This window comes from Seriola dumerili, unplaced genomic scaffold (assembly GCF_002260705.1).
Source record: "Seriola dumerili isolate Sdu_G_001 unplaced genomic scaffold, Sdu_1.0 BDQW01000226.1, whole genome shotgun sequence".
NCBI classification, from domain to species: domain Eukaryota; kingdom Metazoa; phylum Chordata; class Actinopteri; order Carangiformes; family Carangidae; genus Seriola; species Seriola dumerili.
In genome coordinates this window covers 6,417,201-6,439,569 of record NW_019174481.1, presented here as the reverse complement: position 1 = coordinate 6,439,569, position 22,369 = coordinate 6,417,201, and the positions used below count along the sequence as shown (strand labels likewise).

Genomic DNA, 22,369 nt, shown 5'->3' with positions numbered 1-22,369 from the left:
TGGTGCCTGCTGAAGAGGCTTTTTTTTTTGCTGTGCCCTAAACATTACAGCTCTGTGTTTTTTTCCCTTTCTTTCCTTCTCTTCTTAGTTAGTTAGATAGTTAAAACTTTGAATATATTCAGTTTAATTAGGTGTAGAGAGTTAGGCTATGGGCCAAGGTAAAGTAAATTTGTTTGTGTGTAAATTGCACATCATATTGCCATTTATAAAACACTTCACATGGATGATTTGGATGATAATTTCTCAAGCAGAACTTTACAAGTAGTATTCCTGGCTCAAGGAGATGTCTATCTGAACAGATGATATCCGTTTCATCCAAAAAAAAAAAAAAGATTTACTGCAATTTGAATTTTTTTTGCCAAACAGTTTTTTTTTCACCTGTCCTACAAATTTGTTAATGATTCTCAGAGGCATTATGTACTAGCAGGTGACAAATTCATTAACTCTGAGCAATCCTGAAAATGTGCTGGCATTTACCTTACATTTATCTTAGTTAAAGTTAAATGGCCATCGGTCAGTAGCCCCGAGTTTCATTTTTTACAAACATTCCCAGACGTGGATGTGAAGAGTCTCAGAAGGTCATGGCAGTCATCTGCCAATCAACATGATTGTGTATGTTGATGTAGATCAAATCCAGATGCAGCTTTACATGTTCTATTATTGAGATAACAAATTTAGTGAAGTGTATGAGCCTTGGCAGACGTTCGGTATGTGCTCACTGAGAGCTCTCTAAGTTTTATATTTTAGTGCACCCCTGCCACCTGATTTTTTCCTCCTCTTCTCTTGGCATATGCCTCATCATTTGCTCTCTCTGTCTCCCTCCTCTCTGCCAAAGAACCATCTAGCTAATATGATCATTCAGCACTTGCCAAATGGACAATAGAATTACGGCTGTCAGATATGAAAGAGATATACAATTTCTTCTTTTTCAGACCTGTTTTCCTGTGTTGTGCTCTTTCATTCTTCCACTGATCTTCCTTTTCTATGCAGTGCTCCCCTTGTCAGTGTGTGGTGCACTGCCAAAACTCAGTTGATCTGCCATGTTTGCTATATATGGCGCTGTACTATATGCGATTTAGTGAATGAGCCTTTGTGAGAACGGTATGTTTATCTATGCTTAGGCATTGGTAAACAAGTGTTTGCCTTCATATTTCTTCCGTTTGATTGTGCGAGTCGTGTCATTCTCCTGCAAAATACCTTGTAATAGAAATATCAAGCTTTTCCCAGAATTTGGATTGTATATTTTCTTTCAGTTCTCAAGCAAGGTCCCCAAGTGCTTTGAAACATTTCCTGCCCATGTGAGACAATGTTAGCTGCCAAATGGAGGGAAACAAATACCAAAATGAGAAGAGACGAATTATGAAAGAATAATTTCTCGTCTGCCTAAAATTCCTTAAATGACCACCGTGTAGGATTTAGGGGGATTGATTGGCAGAAATGGAATATAATATTCATAATTATTTTTTCAGTAGTATGTAATCATCTCAAGCTAAGAATCGTTGCGTTTTTGTTAGCTGAGAATGAGCCCTTCATCTACAGAGGGAGTGTGACCTCATCCACAGAGCCCACCATGTTGCACTGCCATGTTTCTATAGTAGCCCAGAACGGACAAACCAAACACTGGCTCTAGAGACAGGCTTTCTTGTTTTTATGTTACCTGAACGCCATCGTAGGTTCTTGGAAAGGGACGGTGTGAGGGAAAGGGGTATTCTGTTGCGGTTTCTTGCAGTCTGCGACCTCACCGCTAGATGACACTAAATCCTACGCACTGGTCCTTTAATCACCACATTAAAGATCAGGTTCTTCAAGCCACTGGTATGAGTTCCAACCTAATTAGACAGTGGCAAAGTTTCCAGACCCGCTAAGCCCTCTGTATGAGAAAACCAATTCTGGATTAGCCTGGAATGAGTAGCACAAGCCTCGGTTAGTTAATACCTCTGTGTGAGAAAGTAACTTGGGATCAGTCCAAGCCCCTCAGTAAGAGTGATTGGCAGAAGAGGAACATCAATGGAACCTCTGTGTTACACAGAATCTCTTGTCAATAACACAACTCGACACGAGAGACAGAGGGAGGGAGGAGGACTTAAGATAGAGACGAGGCAGAGAGACAAAGATGGCACTCGGAGGTAGAGGCTACTTGTCTCTACGTAAAGCACCATATTGACTGATAAAAGACCAAGGGAATGTAGCAGAGGGTGAAATACTTGAGAGTAATTTTATGGTATATGAGCTTTTGTGTGAGCACTCTAATGTGTGTGTGCGTGTGTTTAACCAGATTTAGAAGCAGTGGGCTAAGAGAATGTAGGAATAGAGTTAAAATAAGCCTCTGACATGTCAAGGTGGCCTGGATGTGAAGCTCAGAGTGATTACAAATGAAATCATTAACTCCCCTCGCACCGCAGGAAGAAAGTCATTAAGACACACACGCTTGACTTAGCTTGTTCTACGTGTGTGTGTGTGTGTGTGTGTGTGTGTGTGTGTGTGTGTGTGTGTGTGGGGGGTGTGTGTGAAGAAGACGAGTGAAAAGCAAAGTGTGATAGAGGTAGAGTGAGACGAGAGAGATTTTGCTAATCTACTGTCACAAAATTGTTCTAACACTTATGGGAGTAGTCAGTGTGGTTGGTCTCCGTAGTGGAGCTGATGAATATTATCATGATATCAAAATGGATATTTCAACATCGATATATAACAAAATATTGCAAATTATACACAAAATCACACATTAAACTGTCAAACCGAAGTGCAAAATAACTGTGTCCCACTATTATGCGTTATACATCAAAACTGATACACGGCCATACTGAATTATAGCCCAGTCCCACTCTGATGACTGTTATAAGTATAATCTATCTGGTATGGTTATAGAGACAGAGGGAGTCATATGCTGTTCAGATTAATGTGGCATTTGTGATTCAGGGCTATAAATATTAATGACAAAACTCTTGCACAGCGTCCCGCTCACTGCTGGTGTATTTATTACCCAACTTCTATCAGGTTTACAGTGCTGTAAATGAAACTGACTTGCTTGACTTGTTAAACAAACTAGAGTTAGTTTATGTACCACAGTTCGCCACAGATAAAGGTTTTATTCTTTCCTGGTAAATGTGTTAGCTGTGGACAGACACAATAGCAATAGTGACACCTGATGCATTTCTAAAAGATTTCACTTAATGTGTGTAATAATGTGGTATCCTCATGACTACATTAAAAATGTACTATTGTTTGTCCCCTCTTTGTCCCCTTCACACCCACTGTGCTGGGACATAAGCAATTCAGCGCCCTCTCCCATCACTCCTTCCCAGGAGAGCAGACGCTGGGGGGAGAGGAGGTGGAGGTTAGGCTTTAAAGGATGATATAGGATTGAGGAAGAGAGTAGAAGGAAAAGAGGGGTGAAGGAAGGGGTGGGCATGTGGCTCCCTGTGTCATGTAGACACAAACAGATGAAGAAAAGGTCATCTCCACACACACACAAGCACACAAACGCACAGGGGCTTTGTGTCATACTAATGATGATCATTATTCAATTGAGCTGAAGGGCAAAGGAGAAGTGGACAGCGTGGTGCCATTTACCAAGATCTGCCCTCTACATGTGTTGATCCCTGAGCACCTAAAACAAAAAAAAAACATGCCCCCAAACCCATAACGACTATAAACAGGAATGTGTATAATTCATTTAATGGAGAAAACACTTCACTCCATCACCTGAATGCAACTGTTTCTGCTGAAGCCCATTTGACTCAGCCAGACTTAAGGCGTTTTTACAGTATGGCTGACAGTACACAGCAGGAATGAATTCTAATGGGGATTAAAAGCAAGGCTGCACCTGTCACAGCAGCTCCCTGTCTGCCTGCCTGCCTGCCTGCTTGTCTCCCTGCCTGCCTGTCTGTGTGCCTGCCACTCTGTACCCTGGATAGTATAGTGTGTGCTTTTTGTCTGTGATCCTTATGTGTCTGTGTGTATATGTGAATGTGCTGTGACTTTCAAGCCGATTTCATACGTTTGCGTGCGCCTTTCTGCTGACTCCTGGAAGGATGATTGCAATTGTTGGCTTGCGTGCGAGTGTGAGTGACATACATGCAGCTCTCCTGGTACTTTGAGGCTGGCCCAGCGCTGTGTTTGCAGATAGTTTGAGTGGCAGGAGGTCAGGGAACAGGGGAACGATGTGTCATCCAGTCAGGAAGTCTCACGACTAAACAAACGCTAGACATACAGCTGCTGCATTTCAGAAGCATTTATCTCACCAAGCATTATTATCTGAAAAATGATTTGCATCTCACACAAAGACAGAGGCTACACTCCCTTCATTAAGTTGCCATTTGTTCAGTATGTTGTTTGTAGCTACACTGAGGGGCTTGTTTTCTTTCATTCTCATTTGTTTAAAATATCACACAATTTCAACCTGGTCCTCCACCTTTCTTGTCAACTTACATTATGGTTTAAAACAATAAAACTGTCTCATATTATTGAAATACAGTGTTAAACTTGAGAAAATGAGAAATTGTAATTGCTTATTTCACTGCAGTCAGGAATAGCAGTCACTTGATTTCAGCACAATGCAGCAAAAATAACACTTAACATAACTTAAAATAAGCCATTTTTTTTCCATTGCTTGTTTGAAGCAAATATTTATGCCGAAAGCTGATTGTATATGTTTTGAAACACGAGTGTACATCAAAAAGCACGTGACTGACAACATTACTATGACTCCGGTTAAGAAATAATGCACACTGACATTATTCTGGGCATTAACCCAACTGAGGGAAATGTCAAAGGGCAATTGGTCATGGCACCAAAGAAGACTGCGGCTGCAGAAGAAGGACTGTGACCCGATGTGTCATGGTATAGACCTTTCCAAACCAAAACAAAGATATACCTTGAAGAATGTCTCTTGATTTTTCCAAGATGAGTTAAATGCATTTTACAGATATACTTTAAGCCACTGAAAGTATTCACAATACACAGAGTGACCATTAAATGTAGCAAAACCAAGAATATGTAATGACGTATGTCTCGGAGTGGATGTCTGCATAATAAAAAAAAAATTTAAAAAAAAGAGTCCTCGCAGGAGTATGTTTCTGCTAACATTCACTGCTAAATACATCTTTTCAAATCGATGGCTCCGATGAGATTAGACCTTTTAGCTTGGAGTCTGTGAAAATGCCAGAAGAAAGCAGCAAATAACAGCAGCGGTGAAGTGGGCCGGCTGGTGTTTATTAATGAGTGGGAAAGCAGAACAGAGAGATACAGTATCCAGCAAGGCCAGTGCTTAGATAATGCTACGCAGATGGGTCAGGATGAGCTTAGCATATTAACATGTTATGTAACTCCAAGTGCTGTGATTGTCTTCAGGCCCTGCGCACATGAGGTGATGGATTTTTATTTTTTTTCGCTTCCGTATAACTCTTTATATGTTGTTGTCAGGGAAACTGTTAGAAGGCAGGATGTGTTTCTATCATGTTTAAATAAGCTAGAGTGTGTGCGTGGTGAATTTTTGTGTTGATGTTGTGTTATGATGTTTTTAAAAACAGCTTGCTTAGGGGAATAAGCTAACTCCAGGCGGGGTCCCCCCTGTGGAGGCCGCAACATCCCCTTTTCTCGTCTCTCCCTGATCAGGGGTGGCAGGCAGAGATAAGACACCTACAAAGTAAACACTGCTGCAGACTTCAGCTTTCCACCTCTCTGTCACATACACACACACACACACACACACACACATAATTGTACCAGGTGTTGGCCTGAATGGATTGATGGTCATATCACACACTGGTCACACACTGTTGTCGTGCTGAACCTACTGTTGTCATTCTCTTGGCAGAACAGGAGCCTCATTTATAAACATTGTTTACATACACAAAACAGATGTAAAAAAAAAAAATGTTTATGTCTCTGGCCAAGCTGGGATTTATGAGAACAAACTGGATAGGTGGCTGTGTGCACCTCAGTGGAAACTCAACCATGACCCATGCATACAGCACAATGAGTTACCAGTTTTAGCTGTCCAACGTAATGCAACCCAATAGAATAGTCTTTCATTAAATAACATGTTTAAGCACAAAATATTCACTCTTTAGAGGCTGTAATTGTAAGTGGTGTTATAATGGATTGCAGTATGTAGTAAGACGTGTTTGTGTGTTACACCCTGCCCCCTCATACATGTGAATCAGGTGAATGGAGCAGTAGAAACATTGAGATAGAATTGGGATTTGTAGTCTGCTTCCACTGTTTCCATATGCCTTTTTTTGGTGCTTGTCTCAGTCAGACTTCAACATTCTTCAGCTTTTTTTTTTCCTCTCCCAGACTGACAGCCTGCCTAACTGTCTGCCACTCTGTTTACCTGTCTGTCTGCTTGACTGCCTACCTCTGCCTGTAGCCTATAACTGTAAATCCTCATTTGGAGCAGTATATACTGCTCTCTGAAGCACTGTCAATTCTGTGACATCCCCCAGAGGGACACCCTCACATACTTCAGCTTTAGGTTCACTGACAGTATGAAGCAGTGTTGGTATGTAGCACAAGGCAGTCAAAATAAGATGGTGAAAGTGTGTAAAAATAACCTTCTTTTCCTTTTCTTTCTCTTTTAAGCGTCCTTCTTACAGTATGAAATGCCTTAGTAGTCATCTAGGAATTACAGACAGACAGCTTTTTAGCTCTAAGAGCCTGAAAACATTTTGTGTTAATGACTGTGGCTTTTTTTTTTTTTTTTTTTTTTTTGCTGTATTTGTTGAATAGCAGTGTGCACTGTGGGTGAAAACAATAATGTGAGGATACGGAGGGGAAAAACTGGCACAGAACAAAATCATACCAAGCAGTGTAGTTGCTGACACTGTAAATCTGCCTCAAAGCCACTTCATTATTCTGTTGTAAAACCTTTAATTTTCTATATTGGTTTTTAGGTTACTTCCTGGAGTTGCTGAACCGCTCTGCGATTAGCCTACAGGAGACTTTCACCGCAACTTGGGGTGCAGTATACTCCCAGAATTCGCAGGTCTTCTCTGACCTGTACACGGATTTGAGGCACTACTATCGAGGCTCAAATGTCAACCTGGAGGAGGTGCTCAACGAATTCTGGGCCAGGCTGCTGGAGAAGCTCTTCTACCAGGCAAACAAGCAATATTCCATAGGTACGCCCAGCTTCTTTTTGTCAAACGCCAAATACCAACCATGAAGTAATTTGTGGGTTAATGTTGCATCACTAACACAGATTTATTGACTGAGAACTCCCTTCACAGCGGTGATATACACTGTGTACTTTACATAAGTAAAATAAAGAGCACAAATTACGACTTGGCTTTGACACTGTCAGTGATAACATCTGATTTATTCTCTTTGCAGAGATAACCTCACACTTAATTAAAATAAAATACCCTAAACTATAATCTTGAGATGTATGTGTTGAACGTGTATCTTGATTGCAGGTGAGGACTACCTGGAGTGTGTGTCTAAGCAGATAGAGACGCTACGGCCCTTCGGAGACATACCCCGTGTAATGAAGATGGTGGTCACACGCACATTTGTGGCAGCACGTTCCTTCGTTCAGGGACTGGTGGTCACTGGGGAGGTGGTGCGCAAGGTGTCCCAGGTAAAAACCTCTCTCCAGTTTCCCATTTTCTTCCCTTTCAATTTTACACGGCTTCCTTCCATCTAATAACTGTGATTTGCCTCTTTGCCTTAAATTTATAGTCCCCTTTTCCTATTTCCCGCACCGGTTACTTTTATTGCTTTTGATAGAAGGGACTTACGGACTCACACAGCATTTAACTGGTGTCTAATCTGCCGAAAAGCTAATATTCTCTCCCACTACATGTTAATTGGTGTTATTGTGTTAAAGGTCTGTATTCATTTTTCTTTTGTGGTCACCAGTCCACCTCCTTGATGTGAACCTCTAAAAACACACACATATACACTGGGCTGTTTTTACTGGTCTGTGTGGATAGTATAAAGCAGTGGCAGATCAATGTTGGTGGAAACTAGAGGCTCCATAAAGTAAAGCCCACGGCTCTCAGGCAATCAGCCCCTGCAGCAACAGTTAATGTCAGCTTCACACTGAAAGAAAAGGCCATGGGGAGGGTTAATATCTCCCAAGAGAAATGGTCCCCTTTGTGTATAAGACAAGAGTAAGGTTAAGATCAGAGCAAGACTGAGAAATTATTCCAGCTTCTGAAAGGGAGGCAGTCAGTATTGATGCAGTAGTGAAAAACATCTTCCATCAGCCATTGGACAAGGAGCCCTGGCCCCATGAGAAATATTCGCATCCTTTGACAAAACAGATGCTGCACCAGAGATGAATAATAAAATAATTTCCTTGATGAAATATTACAAGGCCAGGCTGTTTGTAAGCATGAAAAGACCAAAAGCAAGAGAGGAAAAAATAAAATAAAATAAACAGAAAGATTGTGGCGCTACTACGTGACTCCAAGGCCACACATTTGGATGCATGTCAGAGAAAGAATCTGTATGATCCTTTTCCGTTTCACTCTGATGTATGTGTTCTGGCTAGCACTGTGGGTGGCACATACTGTGCTGTTTGCATCAGACTGAGACAGCCTGGCCTAGCATATCTTTCTCTGCTTCTCTTTGGCCCAGAAATAGGTGCAACATCTCACACCTACACAGAGGGACCTGAGGATGTGTCAGTGAAGTACCTGCACACAGCAAAGCCTATGCACATCCATAGCCACAGGGAGGTAAAATCAGGGATGACCATGAACACAGCTAGTCCAGCAAAGCAGTTAGTAGGTGAATAACAAGACACACAGCATGACAGTGGCAGTTAAAACTCCATGACCTGGAGCTATGGCACTCATGCAACTAGCCTAACATAGCCAGAGACATGACATTTACTGCTTAACTTAGACGCGAGCAAACAGGGGACGACGGATCGGAATTAGCATGGGCAGCACGCTATGTCGAAATTGCCATTCAGGATTTGTGACACATGGACGTACCCCCTGGGCCAGTCAGAGTGGGTTAGGACTCCTGCAAGAGCTCTGCCAGCAAGATGCTAAACTGATAAGCATCTCTGTTAGGCAAACATTCATGTACACACTGGAGTACGCGAGCGCACAAGTGCCTCAAGGTGTAGAAACACACACACACAGTTCCACACACAAGTCGTCATAACATCATTACCCTCCAACGGTGATGAACATTTCCCCAGTGTGGCTATTTCTTAATACACATTTCCCGCCTGATGTCGTTGTGTTTGTGCTGAGGGATAGTGAGCGATGAGTTCATTAAACTAGGCTGGCTGGGGAAAATGTGTAAATAATTAGCGCAGCTTTTACAAAATTACAAAATGTCATCCCAGCGCTAATGCCAGGGCACTGGAGCCACTGCCACTCTGAATTAGGTCATGGACTGCATTCTGCCCTATTTACACACACTCATCAAAAGTCTTAAGTGGGAAGGCAAGAGAACACCGCAATTCAAGAACAGTCACTATGGACGCACTTGGTCAATCTCTGCAAAAGGGAATTTCCAAGCTCGGTCCATTGAACTGTACTGCCTTTCTTTCTTTGAGTCATCCATGTCAAAGCTGGTTTGATACAATTTGAGTAAACAAAGTACAGGCTTCAACCAACTGTTCAATTTCATATTCAATTTCGAATTCATAATTTGTGTGTCAGACTGTGTCGCTGTCTTCGCCTGCACACAATCAGCCTTGTGCTGTACTTACGTAGATCGGAACGGCCTTGTGCTGGGAACAAATGAGACGGTGAAAAAAAAGAGAGAGGAAGATAATAAAAAGACTGTGACGAACTCCAGCATCCTCTCTTATCCCCGTCTTACTGGTCTCTCAATCCTTCATTCTCCTTCCTCTCTCAGTAAATTGTACTCCATCATGTCTGTTGATATTTCCCAGAGCTGTGCCCTGTGCTGGCCTTTGTCTCCTTTTTAGTGTGAATAGCTTTGTACACTAATTTGGATCTTAGCTTTCCCCTCCTTTCCTCTGTAATTTTATCTTCGATTGATTGGGCCCTAATGAGACAACCTCTCCTATTTATAGCTATGTATTGCCACTTAAAGGGGCCCTGTGACTGAAGATGTTTACTTCACACTGCTCCGGGAGCTATTACACTGCTCGAGTGCAAAGCAGGGGAGAATAAGACGCAGTTCTCCCTGCATATGTGTGTGCTCCAAATGTCTTCTGCGGAAGTCTGTGTTTGCTGCCAACTTAGAATAAGCATGACATGAATCCCTGCTATGTATTAGTTTGATTAGCTATGAAAAATAGGAGATGTAGTGAAACGTGATGAAAGAGTATCCTGAAAGGAGGCTGGGAATAGAGCAAAGCAGAGCAGAGGGAGACCGAGATGCGTGGAAAACTGAATAATTATTTGAGAGGGAAGGAGATCTCAGAAGTGAGATGCAGTATTTCTTTCTGGTACAGTATTTATTCCTCCCTTGCTTCGCTCCAAGCTGCACCAGTTGCTGTGTCCTTAACTTTTTTCCGGACTGTTTTATTCCCTCGGGTGGAGGAGTGGAGGAAGTAGGCCACGCGCCACATAGCTCACTCTGGAGGCAAGGAGTCTGGATGAGCTCGCTTTATAACACAAGGGGGAGAGGTTGCTCATATATCCTTACTAATTACATAGGAAAGACAAGCAGCGAGAGAGAGAGAGAGAGAGAGAGAGAGAGAGAATCAAGCTTGATCGCAGGCAATATAAAAGGAACTGACAGGTATGGGAAGCATATTGTGTAGGTGAAATGAGGACAAGTGAGGGTATAGGTGTTTAAAATGTAACACAGTCATGTCAAAGAGCCACATGTGTAAACATCAAAGAGAGAAATTCAAGCCTAAAACTTTCTCTTGATATCTCCTGATAGGCCTGTACAGAGATGATTTGAAGTAGGTCAGAGTGAGTGTAGTGTGTGTGAGTGTGTGAAAGTGTGAAGATGCATTCTGTCTTTATTAGTGCTGATATGTTGATCAATTTAGAGTTGATCGAAATAAAACTTGTGATCAACGATTTTGATGAGCAATTAAACATTGAACAGTAAAAAGTGAGGATTAGCAGTTTTTTTCTGTTGTATGTATCCGTACATGAATTGTCTCGTGGTTTCGGACTATTGGGTGGACAAAACAAGCAATTTGAAGATATCTCCTTGTACTCTGGGATATGGTGATGGGCATTTTTCACTATTTTTTTAACACTTTAATTGTAGGATTTAATTGCATTTTTTTTCATGAATTGAAAAATAATAATAAAAAAAAACCCCAAATTGATCCATAATGAAATCAATCCTCCAGAGACTATGAGTCTTTTTACTGGTTCTAATTTGACAGCCCCTCCTTCACAGTGCCTGGTGCACCACAGCTCCAAGGTTACTGAGGAAATTGTTAACATCAACCAGCACCACAGAGCAGTTACACACTGTGTCATGTCTGTTGGGCCTGGCCTGGGATTCCCAGTATTAATACTGTATGGATGATGTAACAGGAACTAGATTAATGACTGTCTCTCCTTAATAAGTATTTCATTTTTTCACTCCCCTGCCAACACCCCTTGGTGGATCTCTAAGGTTTTTTTTTTTTTAACATCCCACTATCTCTCTCATTTTCAGGCATTCTCTCCACTCATCTCTGCACACTCCCCTCCCTCACTCCTCTCTCTCACCAAAAAAGCATTCGTCTGACTCATCCCTAGCTAATGAGTGGTGGGGTAAGCATGGGAGGAGGGGAGAAAAGGAGGGCAAGATCTGACTCATGTCTCATAAGACTTGAGATTAAGCCTGGGAATGTGGTTATTGCTGTTCTGTGTCACTTATTTCACTTCATGCTGTCCTCCTTGTGCAACTGGCAATAATTACCAAATTCGATTGATCTCTCTTATACATCAGAGATGGATTTACTAATTTAGGCTCATTATGTATTTTTTTTAATGTGGTTTAGGATTTAGTTTAAAGTTGAAACAGTGTCAGAAGTACTTTTACTAAACTACTTTTGCCTTATGTAGATCAAATATAATTAGATTAAATTTTAATGATCCTTGTGGGGATATTGAGTTGATGCTATATAACCATAAATAATCATTGAATACAGTTAAGAAAAAAAGAGACTAGAAAACAATATTTTCAACATTAGAGAACTGATGACAGAAAGTACATAAAGTGTGAGAGACAATGTAGATCACAAATGAAACTATGAAAAGAACTATACACTTCACACAGAATTATACCGTGAAAGAAAAGTGTTACAGAGGAGCTACCTTTGTTGATGCAGATTACATTCATCATGGGACAAGGCCATAGTCCACTGTCCTGAGAATTCAATGTCTGCCTGAAAATGATCTTTCTTCATTGAGACTGGAAGCTGTCCTAAACGCATGACAGGACTGTAGAATGTTGTTTTCCCACCTGATCCCTATTGTTGCCCCATTTCCACTGTATATTTGTTAAAACCTGGTTTTAACTGTGACTTTGCTGTTAGAAGAACAGTTTCCAGGAAAAGCATCAGGCTGGCCCAGATGTCAGCTTAGAGGAGCTTTGTATGCGTAGCTGGGCTCGTTCCATCGCTCTCTCTCTCTCTCTCTCTCTCTCTCTCTCTCTCTCTCTCTCTCTCTCTCTCTCTCTCTCTCTCTCTCTCTGTCTCTCTCGCGCGCGCTCCCTCCCTCCCTCTCTCTCTCTCACACACACACACACACACTTCCTGAGGTTTTGCATGCATAGCTGTACTCTCTTGTGAACAGAGCTTACTGGTATTAACCCAGTTTCACTTTTCACGCACGAAGGCCCTTTCCAGGGGGAGCAGCGTTGTGGGATAGAGAGAGAAATGGAGGAGGCAGGAAGGATGGAGTGAGGGACTGAGAATACTTGTATGAATGTCAGGGCCTTTTCATCGCATGTGAAACAAAAAGCGAATTCTCCCAAAGTGGTTTCCAAGGAAACTGTGCTGAATGAAAGTCTGGTACAAACTAAAAAAAAAGGTCACCATGGGAGGTGACCTCCCACAGTTCTGCGACTGTCATTGTCTGGCTAAAGAAATTTACATCTTTACATCTTAATAAATCTGAGCACTTTTGTTTAACATATATTTAATTCTCCTGTACAGTAATAGCAGGGCTTTTCACAGTTTATACAGTCAAATGTACAGTCTGATCAACAGCTGCTATCAGTTTTTTCTTTTGGACTCTTAGATCATATATGCTTGACTAAACAGTAATTTTTCATCCAGGTGGTGTATGCTTATTTTTGTCTGTGCCCTACCCCAGGTGCAGCTGAGCCAGGAGTGTACGCGAGCCATGATGAGGATGACTTACTGTCCCCACTGCCGGGGCATGGCCTCTGCCAGACCTTGTGCCAACTACTGCAGCAATGTCATGAAGGGTTGTCTGGCCAACCAAGCTGACCTCAACACTGAGTGGAGGCATTTGGCGGGTGGGTAGCACATCACACAAACATTCACACATGAATCCAATTCAGCCTCATGTCCGCTCAGAGGTTCACCCGACACATGGTGTTACTTTGTGCTGTGAATACAGCTGAACCAACTTCATGCATATGAAACGTTCTTCATGGTAACTGTACCTCCTGTCTTTGTAGAGACAATGATGCAGGTGGCTGATCGCTTTGATGACCCATCTGGTGTGGATAGCGTGGTCCTCTCCCTTCCCAATCGCATATCAGAAGCTATGTTGACCATGATCGATAATTTACAGACCATCAACAGCAAGGTCAGAACACTCAGTGGTGCATACATACTTACAGATATACACAGCTGAAGTATACAAACTCGTTTTACTGCACAGAATACAATGAAGAGCTCATAAAAAATACATCAAATGATATTGTGAGCTAAACCACAATGTGTCGGCGCCATCATAGACACTGAATATCCCTGATATTCAATCAAATCCCAATCACATATTTCCTTGATTATTAAAGCAGTTCAATCTGTGCCTCAATTTTAATCATTGACCACTGGAGGAGGACCCTCCATCAGCGAGGAACAGAATGCACGTCATTTTGAATAAGTATTCAGACCCCTTCACTTTTGGTACACTTTGTTGTATTGAAGATGTAATTGATATAAATGGATAAAATTGCAATTTTTAATCATTAATCTACACAATGACAAAGTGAAAACATGTTTGTGAATTTATTAAAAATCCCACTGACTGCTGTGGAACAGGTACATGCTCCTTGCTTCAATCTTCCTTGGGATGTGAGAAGAACTTCATCCAACTGTGGCAAATTGAATTCATTAGACACAGTTTAGACCTCTGCGATAGATCAGGGCAAGGGTATACAACAGTGGTTTGGAGTGTGTGTGGGGCTCAGAAAAACTTAATGTGATGCACTTCCATGCACCAATCAGGATTTAGCAATGTTGACAGTTATAGGATTATATGTAGCCAAACGTCAAGTTGATGTATTTAAAGCACACCCACACAGTCCTGATGAAGCAGATTAGCTGGTTGTTCCTTATTTAGTTATGAATATTTAATGTTATGGAGAAATACTAAAAATTTGGATTTCTGGGGCTTTAAAATATTTATATCATTCGATAAACTTTTAAGAATAGAAGGAAAGAAGTAAAAAAAATCTGTACTGTCTCAGGAAATGCCAATGTGCCACCTAATATAATATAATATAACACACAATCATTCATCTCGGTTCTGACTCAAACAACATGCGGGCTTGACCCTGGGTCTCTGCTCACCATGCTACCTCATTGCCCCTACTTGTTCATACAATTAACACCTATCCTGCAACTAAATGAATGCTGTTACAAAGCCCCACATACCTGATTTCAACTGAGGGATGTGAGTCATGCCAGAGTCTGTGGGCCAAGCATTTACTTCACTGCTTAATGGTGTTTTAGCATCAGTTTTATATGATCCTTAAAAGGCACTGGCAGCCATGAAAATCTGACTGAGTAGTTTGGTGAAGGTGGAAAACTGTGTAGATGGTGAGAGAAAAGACAAAGCTTCTTCTGTGCTGGTTTGCTGTTAAAGGAGCCTGGCGGCCTGAGGTGAGCCATAGTCTGGCGGGCCGCCTCTGACCTGGTTCAGTATGGTAATCACACACAGCTTCAGCTTGTGATCTTCATCTCTAGGGGAAAGTGCTGTGTTGATCCCTCAGAAGTCAATTGATGCTCATAGTGTAGTATTATGGTAGACAAAGTGTGGGGACAGATTATCCTTTATTTACATAATCTGCTGACATCAAAAGCCATATGTTGAGTTATGTACTTTCCCTCATAAAAACATAGACCTACCAGATACACACAATAGAATCTGCAGTAGGTATGTGTAAATATAACTGTAGCAGAGTCAATGCCATGTTTTTCATGTTCATTATTCAATCTGCTGCGAACCACACAACATGACAGACATGACTGAAAGCTTAAAACGGGATCATTGTATTCTTATATGTGAAGGTTCAAAGGCTTGAGGCTCCTCTAAGCAGATCAGATTGGATGACAGATTGACTGCAGTCTCTCTGTATTCCCAGGGCTCCATTTATAAATGTAAGCCCCATAGGGACAAGAAGTACTCTCTGAGCTGTGAATCATTCTGCTTGAATGATTCTGTGGTTGACTCATGGGGTCATTCAAATAACCAGCACCACTTGTGACTGTCGGTTTTCATAGGTAAGACATTTGTGTGTACTAATATGCTCAAAGATTCTTTGTGTACCTATAGATAGATAGCTGGTCTAACAAACACCAAATGTTTTGCTGATGCGGTTTGATTATGAGATTATAGGATTCTATTCAGAGAGGTGGTTCAGCATCATCAGATTTCATTCTTGTTAACACCAACACCAATAAAGATTCAGAGCATGACCTACATATGGGAGGAAAGTAAAGTTTATAGAGCCTGTGTGAAGCCTTACAGTTCAAGTTACTTGTACTAGAAGCACTTGGATCTGGTGTCTCATTTAACCCTTCTGTTAACCTTCTCGAGTACAGGTAGGTGACATCTTAAAGGAAAATGTGAACACATGAGTAGATAAATATAATGACTACAGATGCTTCCATACAGGGCGGGACTGGGTCACGAAAAGGTTTGATCAGAATGATGTGAATCATGTGCTGTGGCCTTCACAGTGACCAGATCTCAACCCAACTGATTGCCTGCAGTTGACTTTGGATTGACTGTCACGAGGGAATATATTTTGGAAGAATGGTGTTCGTCATGTCAAGGGTCACTGGAGCTGCAGCCGCCCTGGACGCTTGTGGTGGCCCAACAAATCACTAATACACTTTACGTTGGTTTTTTTTCTTAGATTTGTCACCCATCTGCATCTTCTCTCTCCATTTCTGTTTTGTCTTTTCTTCACCTTCTCCTGCACCAGTTGTTCCAGGCATGTGGCAACATCAGAGAGGGAGGAACCAGCAGCACAGGAGTTGATGACTCCATGAAAAGAGGGAGGGTTACAGTGGAGGACAGGCTGGAAGCCAGCTCCAACAAAATGAACAAACTGGTAAGTATTTATTCAACTGAATCTGTGTTCTTGTTATTGCACGCTGACAGCCTAATCTGATCCATTCATAGTGATGGTCTATGACGTAGGAACCATTGCTCAACCTGGTTCACTTAAACCCCTTTTTGCTGCTCATTTCACCTTTACACTATGGGGTGATTAGATGGGAATGAATGCGTGCAAGGATGAATGACTCCGATGACTAAGCACTGCAGTTGGTTATCGGGGAAGCAGGATTTTTTTGCTCATTATGCTCATCATTATGCTGTGATTTTAGGCAAAGCATAAAAGCTCACAAATCTGCTCAACTCCCACCTCAGGTGTCTGATGTAACTGTGAGACTGAGGGACTTGCAGTCATACTGGGTTTCTCTTCCGAGTATGCTCTGCAGTGACAGAGTGGCCACCGGAACGGGGGCCGAGGATAAGTGTTGGAACGGCATGAACCGTGCCAGGTAGGATATTTAAACCTATGAATACATGTATTTTCAAATAACAAATCAAAGTAGAAAATGGACATTCCATCTTCCAAAATGATGGTGTTGAATTCATAGTATAATTTCCCTCTGCCATCAGGCTAGACAACACCTCAGCCAAAGGAAATGGACTAATCTATCTATCTATCTATCTATCTATCTATCTATCTATCTATCTATCTATCTATCTATCTATCTAATGGGAACTGTGGGTTGTTGCTGAAGTGATCCCTATTTTTTACAAACTGTTCAGCGGTCCCAGCCATCAAATATCAACACCATATACCCCCACAGTGGATACATGGTGTTGATACATGTAATGTAATGTAATCTTCATATCAAAGCAAGACTCAGTAAGTTTTGAAATAAGAAATCATAAGCAGTAAAACGTTTCCATGTTCAATTCAAAACACTCAGTGATTCTGCTGTTTCAGCCTTATTTGTTTTGGTATGACCAGTAGTGTATGGTGTTTAATGTTAGCTAATGTAAGCAAACTTTTAATATTGTTGTGGTCATTTTGCTGACTTCGCAACTCCTCTTTTCCCATCATAGATACATTTCAGTGTTTCTTTTTTTCACAAAACATAAAACAAGAAGTAAGCATACTGTATCTCATGACATGTTAGTTGTTTCCCGCTTGTGGTCCTGTTTCATTTACTCTCAGTCTGATCCTCTTCTTCTTATTTTTTTTTTTTTTTTTAAATGTTGGGAGGAAACAGCATTTTACAGTAGATGCATTACCACCACTTTCAGTCTGGTCACCAAATAATGATGTATTTAAAACCAACTGACAGAATCCTGGGAAATGTAGGAAATGCAAAGTGCCATTATCCTATCATCACTGTTCAGCAAAAAGTTGCATAGTCTCCAGTTCACAGTAAGATGATGAAATGTTGTCTTTCGCGTGTTAAACAAGTGTTCATGTGTGCCAGGTACCTTCCTGAGGTGATGGGTGATGGCCTGGCCAGTCAGATCAACAACCCTGAAGTGGAAATCGACATCACCAAGCCAGACATGACAATACGCCAACAGATAATGCAGCTGAAGATCATGACGCACCGCCTGAAGAATGCTCTCAACGGCCAGGACGTGGACTTCCAGGACACCAGTGTGTACTTTTACCATGACAGCCCACAAGTTTCTAAAAAATATTCACAAGAAATCAGATGACTCACTGATGATTCAAAGCTTTTAACAAGTTCTAGATTAAGGGGAATAAACAACTTTGTTTTTGAGGAGGCAGAACACATATCTTATACGAACGCTTGCAAAAAGCAAAGGTAGTACATTTGAAATAAAGACAAAGGTATAAAAAATGCTTTGCATGAATCAAAGTGCTTTTTTGTCCTATTTTGTAACAGTACAAGTAACACAAAATTTCCTTTTTCTGGGACTTGCACCTTGGCAGTCAACCTCATATGTCATGCTAGTAGTTAAGCAAATAATGTATGAGGATGATACATTTAATATATTAATTATATGAATACACAGGCCACACTGTTTCTAGATGTGTGTATGTACGTACCATTAAGCTCATGTCCTGACTCTCTGTCTGTAGGTGATGATGTCAGCGGTTCGGGAAGTGGCATGTGCGCCGAAGAAATGTGTTCCCGGGACCCACGCCTTGTCAACCCCGTCACTGAACGACCAATAATACGCTACCCTTTCCCTCCTGAAAACAAGAAGGTGAAAGCCTCAGCCAATCAGAACCTCCCCTGCATCACCATTTACCTGCTTTCACTGCTCATCTTGCTGCTCCGGCGATAATTGAGGGGGAATCTACCAACCGGGACTGAGTTTGGGACACGGGGTTGGGGAGAGTCTGAAATGGGAGGGAGGAGAAGTTTGGGGGTTAGTTACTTTGCCAAAACTAAATAAGTATAAGGAAACAACAACAAAAAAAAATCACTTGGACGGACTTTGTTTTGGTTTTGGATTAGAACAAAATGGAATGACGACTATTCATAAATGTTTTGGTTCTGCTCTGGTCTTTTATTTCCTGCTATATTATGACACCATTAGAGCTGGTCTTTTCGCATCTTCTAATGTTTTGTTTCTGGTGTTTTGGTTCTCTGAGATACTATCTGTACCTAAGACATGTGTAAGACTATATTGCTAACAGTATGTTGGTGTTGACACCACAGGGAGAGGGAGAATGGGGCTTTGCAGTGGTACTCGGATAGACATATTTTATTCCACTCCTTTGAAACGGCACTTGTTTTCAGTAGAATTTATTTATTTATTAATAACTCACAATAGAACCCAATATTTATAGGAAAAGAACACAAACTTCAATGAAATATAACATTAATGACTTTTACAGGAGGATAATCTGGACATCACGACTCACCAGACCTCTTAATGCATCAAGCCTCACAATGTCATTAAACGTACACACACTTTCTCACAACGTGGGTGAGAGCACTCCGCGTCAGCACTTTTTCCATTTAAGCTGTAATAATAGCCGTGATCACATTCACACTGACATGATCGTCTAATGTAGGAGTAACATGACCCACCATCCACCACTCCATCCATCCACTCATCCCCACATTCCCTCTGCCACCCCCACCCCTCCCCGCCGGGGCAGATCTCCCTCTCTCTCTCCAAACCCTGCTGGCAGTGTAGGATCAACTCGAGAGTCTGGTGTAAGCAAAACACATGCTAGGCCGGGCCAGGTCTCAGATGACAGCAGCTTCCCACTATAGAGCACTGTATGTGGAATGGTGACGGCGGGGGTGGGGCTGGGGGGGTGTCGGTTTAAGATCGCCCTCACAGCAAAGGATTGACAGTTCATGATTTTGGAAGCTTGTAGCAAAGCAGAAATTTACACAGAAGCAGAAACACTGCTGTCATGTAGCGCTTTTTTTTTTTTTTTTTTTTTTTTTTTTTTGCAGTATTCCTTTTATGTGCACAGCAAAGCAAAAATATATAACATGCATAATTTTGTGTGCTCCCTGCAAAGGCCCAGTGTTCCTGTGATTAGCATCATAATTGCAACCAGCAGTGTCATATGTTTTTGTCTAATTGCAGCAATGATTCATATCACAGTCCAAGCCACACCGTGCACCGTGTTTGAATTGTTCTACTATTTCGATGGCAGACACAGCAGTGTACATATTTTTGATTGCTTCTTTGTTGTTTTCTAGAGGAAATAGCCAATTAGGTATCACAATTTTATAATGGCCAGATCATTGTATGCTTTAACTCTTAATTCCTTCATCATCTGTCATAGTGTATTCATATCTGCCTTCCATTTTTCTGCAACTTTTCTATATCAGTGCCTCTTTCTTCCCACCCCCGACTCCCTCTACCCGTCTCCCCGCTCATCAATTATTATGACCTTTAAAGCGTTCCTCATGCTTCTACATGATGGCAAGGCAATATGACAATGACACAGTGGTTCATTACGTGTCAACGTTAGTGGAAATGTTGTGGAAACACAGTGTGAGGCTTTTTCCTGATGAGAAGCTCGCTGGGGAGGAAACATGTACCACATTTAATTCAAAGAAATGTCAAAGCTCTCGTTTAAGAACGCTGTGTGCAGGATGATGGGACAGTGTTTGCATGTGTGTACATGTTTTTGTGTTTGCGTGTGAATGTGTGTACTTGTCTTTTGATTGATTGAGCAAAAGAGGGGACGGACGATAGAGCCTTTATAAATCTTGTCTGGATGCCACAGAAATGAAATGTATTAAAATGTATTGGACTAACATTATATGCTAGAGTGCTATTCAACTGACAGCAATGGGAGATTAATATAGCTCATTTTTCCAAACTGGTATTTTCAACCTACTACTGTAATAATTCACAATCCCTATTGATGGTATCTCTACTTGTCAGTATTGTATGTGACAGAGAAATGAATATGGAGGACACAAATGGACATCATTGCTTCAGTTGTACACTGGGACAATCCACTATAATTCATTTTGTGAAAAAAAAAAATCTATATGCACCTGACGGTTGGTAATACTGCAGATCCAATTAAGTAGTTTGAGGCTCTGTCAAAGTTTGAGAAGCACATCTGTTAGATACTTGGTTAATTACCGCTCTGGAAACGGGTGAGGTGGTTGTCATGCGTGTTACTTGACAGGTTATTTTGATGGTATTTTCAGTTTTTGACATGCTTTATTAATGACTGCTTTGTTGCTCTGTGTGTATGCGCGTTTATGTGCGGGTGTGTGTGTCTTTCTCTTAGTCCCTGGTTATGAAATCTGCCTGTGACTGCCTTTGACACTTTGTATAAGGTTGGGGTCAATTTTGAGATTTAAAAAGACAGATATAGTGATATTAGACGTTCAAGTGGGGAAAAAATACACATATTAAACAAAGAACAATTAGCAAGGGCACCGCACGGGTCCTCTTTTTGTGACCCTTTAGAAAAATCTCAATATGAATGTGAAAGTACACAACATGCCCTGTAAAGAATGAGAAATGACTCCAACTGTGATGGTGACATTCCAATTCAAAGACGACTTGCGACTTTAGACTCAGAACTTGAGTTATATTGACTGCCTCACAATGTCATGGGCTGAAATTTGCACAAACCCCCCCCCTCCCCCCTCCCATCCCTACCCCCATCCCACCCCACCCCTCCTCTCTCCTCCTTCACCTTTTGATCCCATTAATTTGTTGCTCAAGTCCTCCCTCCCTTTTATAAAAACCTGCACTTTTATGAGGCCAATAAATGGCATTGTCTGCACAAAGACATCACAAGATGGTCAATCGATGCGTGAGTCAACACCTTCCAGGAACGACTATTGATTGGGGATGTGTGTATGCAGATAGATATGGCCCAGCAAGACGTCTCCTCTTCAACTACAGTGAAACAGTGTAAACTCAAAGCCCCTGAGTGCGAGAGGAAGCAGGAGAAAGGTCTGTCCAGAACGTTGACAATCCTGCCCTCATTCATTACTTTAGGTGGCAAAAAAAATAATGCAAAGCTGATTATCCAACCATTTAAAAACTGCTTTATTCTACACTGTGTTGAGTATGAGAGGCATTTCTGTATGGTGCCAATTTATGAGGAAAAAAAAAAAAGTACTTTTCATTTTCTTGTTTTTATTTACTTCGGTTTTGTTGTTACCAGAAATCTATGGAGAGTTTGTGCTTATGGTGAAGATAGATGCCAGAAAGAGGTCGAAAAATACAAATGTCTCATTTGCTGTTGTACCTGAAATCTTGTGTCAATTATATACATTGTAAGATTTTCAACATGCCTGTGCCCTGTTTCTTTACCTGTGTGTGTGTGTGTGTGTGTGTGTGTGTGTGTGTGTGTGTGTGTGTGTGTGTGTGTGCGTTTGTTTGACAGAGAAAATAGGACAAACAGTTGTTGGTTTATACTTCCATCAGGCAGATTTTAAAAAGGTTTTAAATTATATTCACAAACCACTTAGCTCACACAAACAACACTCAGAACCATTATATCTAGGTTTCTAAGGAAAAGGAAGTGTATGCTC

At 41.4% G+C, this 22,369-nt stretch overlaps 1 protein-coding gene across 2 annotated transcripts in view; it reads left to right on the top strand.

Annotated features, from left to right (window-relative positions):
* LOC111228813 (glypican-1-like) overlaps positions 1-22,124 on the top strand; it is a 65,392-nt gene extending 43,268 nt beyond the window's left edge. Inside the window, exons 3-10 of one of the 2 annotated variants that reach the window (XM_022754887.1) lie at positions 6,894-7,121; positions 7,416-7,579; positions 13,212-13,377; positions 13,543-13,673; positions 16,303-16,431; positions 16,752-16,885; positions 17,840-18,015; positions 18,466-22,124. In XM_022754887.1, coding sequence (XP_022610608.1) covers positions 6,894-7,121; positions 7,416-7,579; positions 13,212-13,377; positions 13,543-13,673; positions 16,303-16,431; positions 16,752-16,885; positions 17,840-18,015; positions 18,466-18,674 — 1,337 coding nt within the window. In that variant the 3' untranslated portion in view covers positions 18,675-22,124. The remainder of the gene's footprint in view (positions 1-6,893; positions 7,122-7,415; positions 7,580-13,211; positions 13,378-13,542; positions 13,674-16,302; positions 16,432-16,751; positions 16,886-17,839; positions 18,016-18,465) is intronic. The other variant, XM_022754886.1, reaches the window with a different exon arrangement.
* Positions 22,125-22,369: the final 245 nt, after the last annotated feature.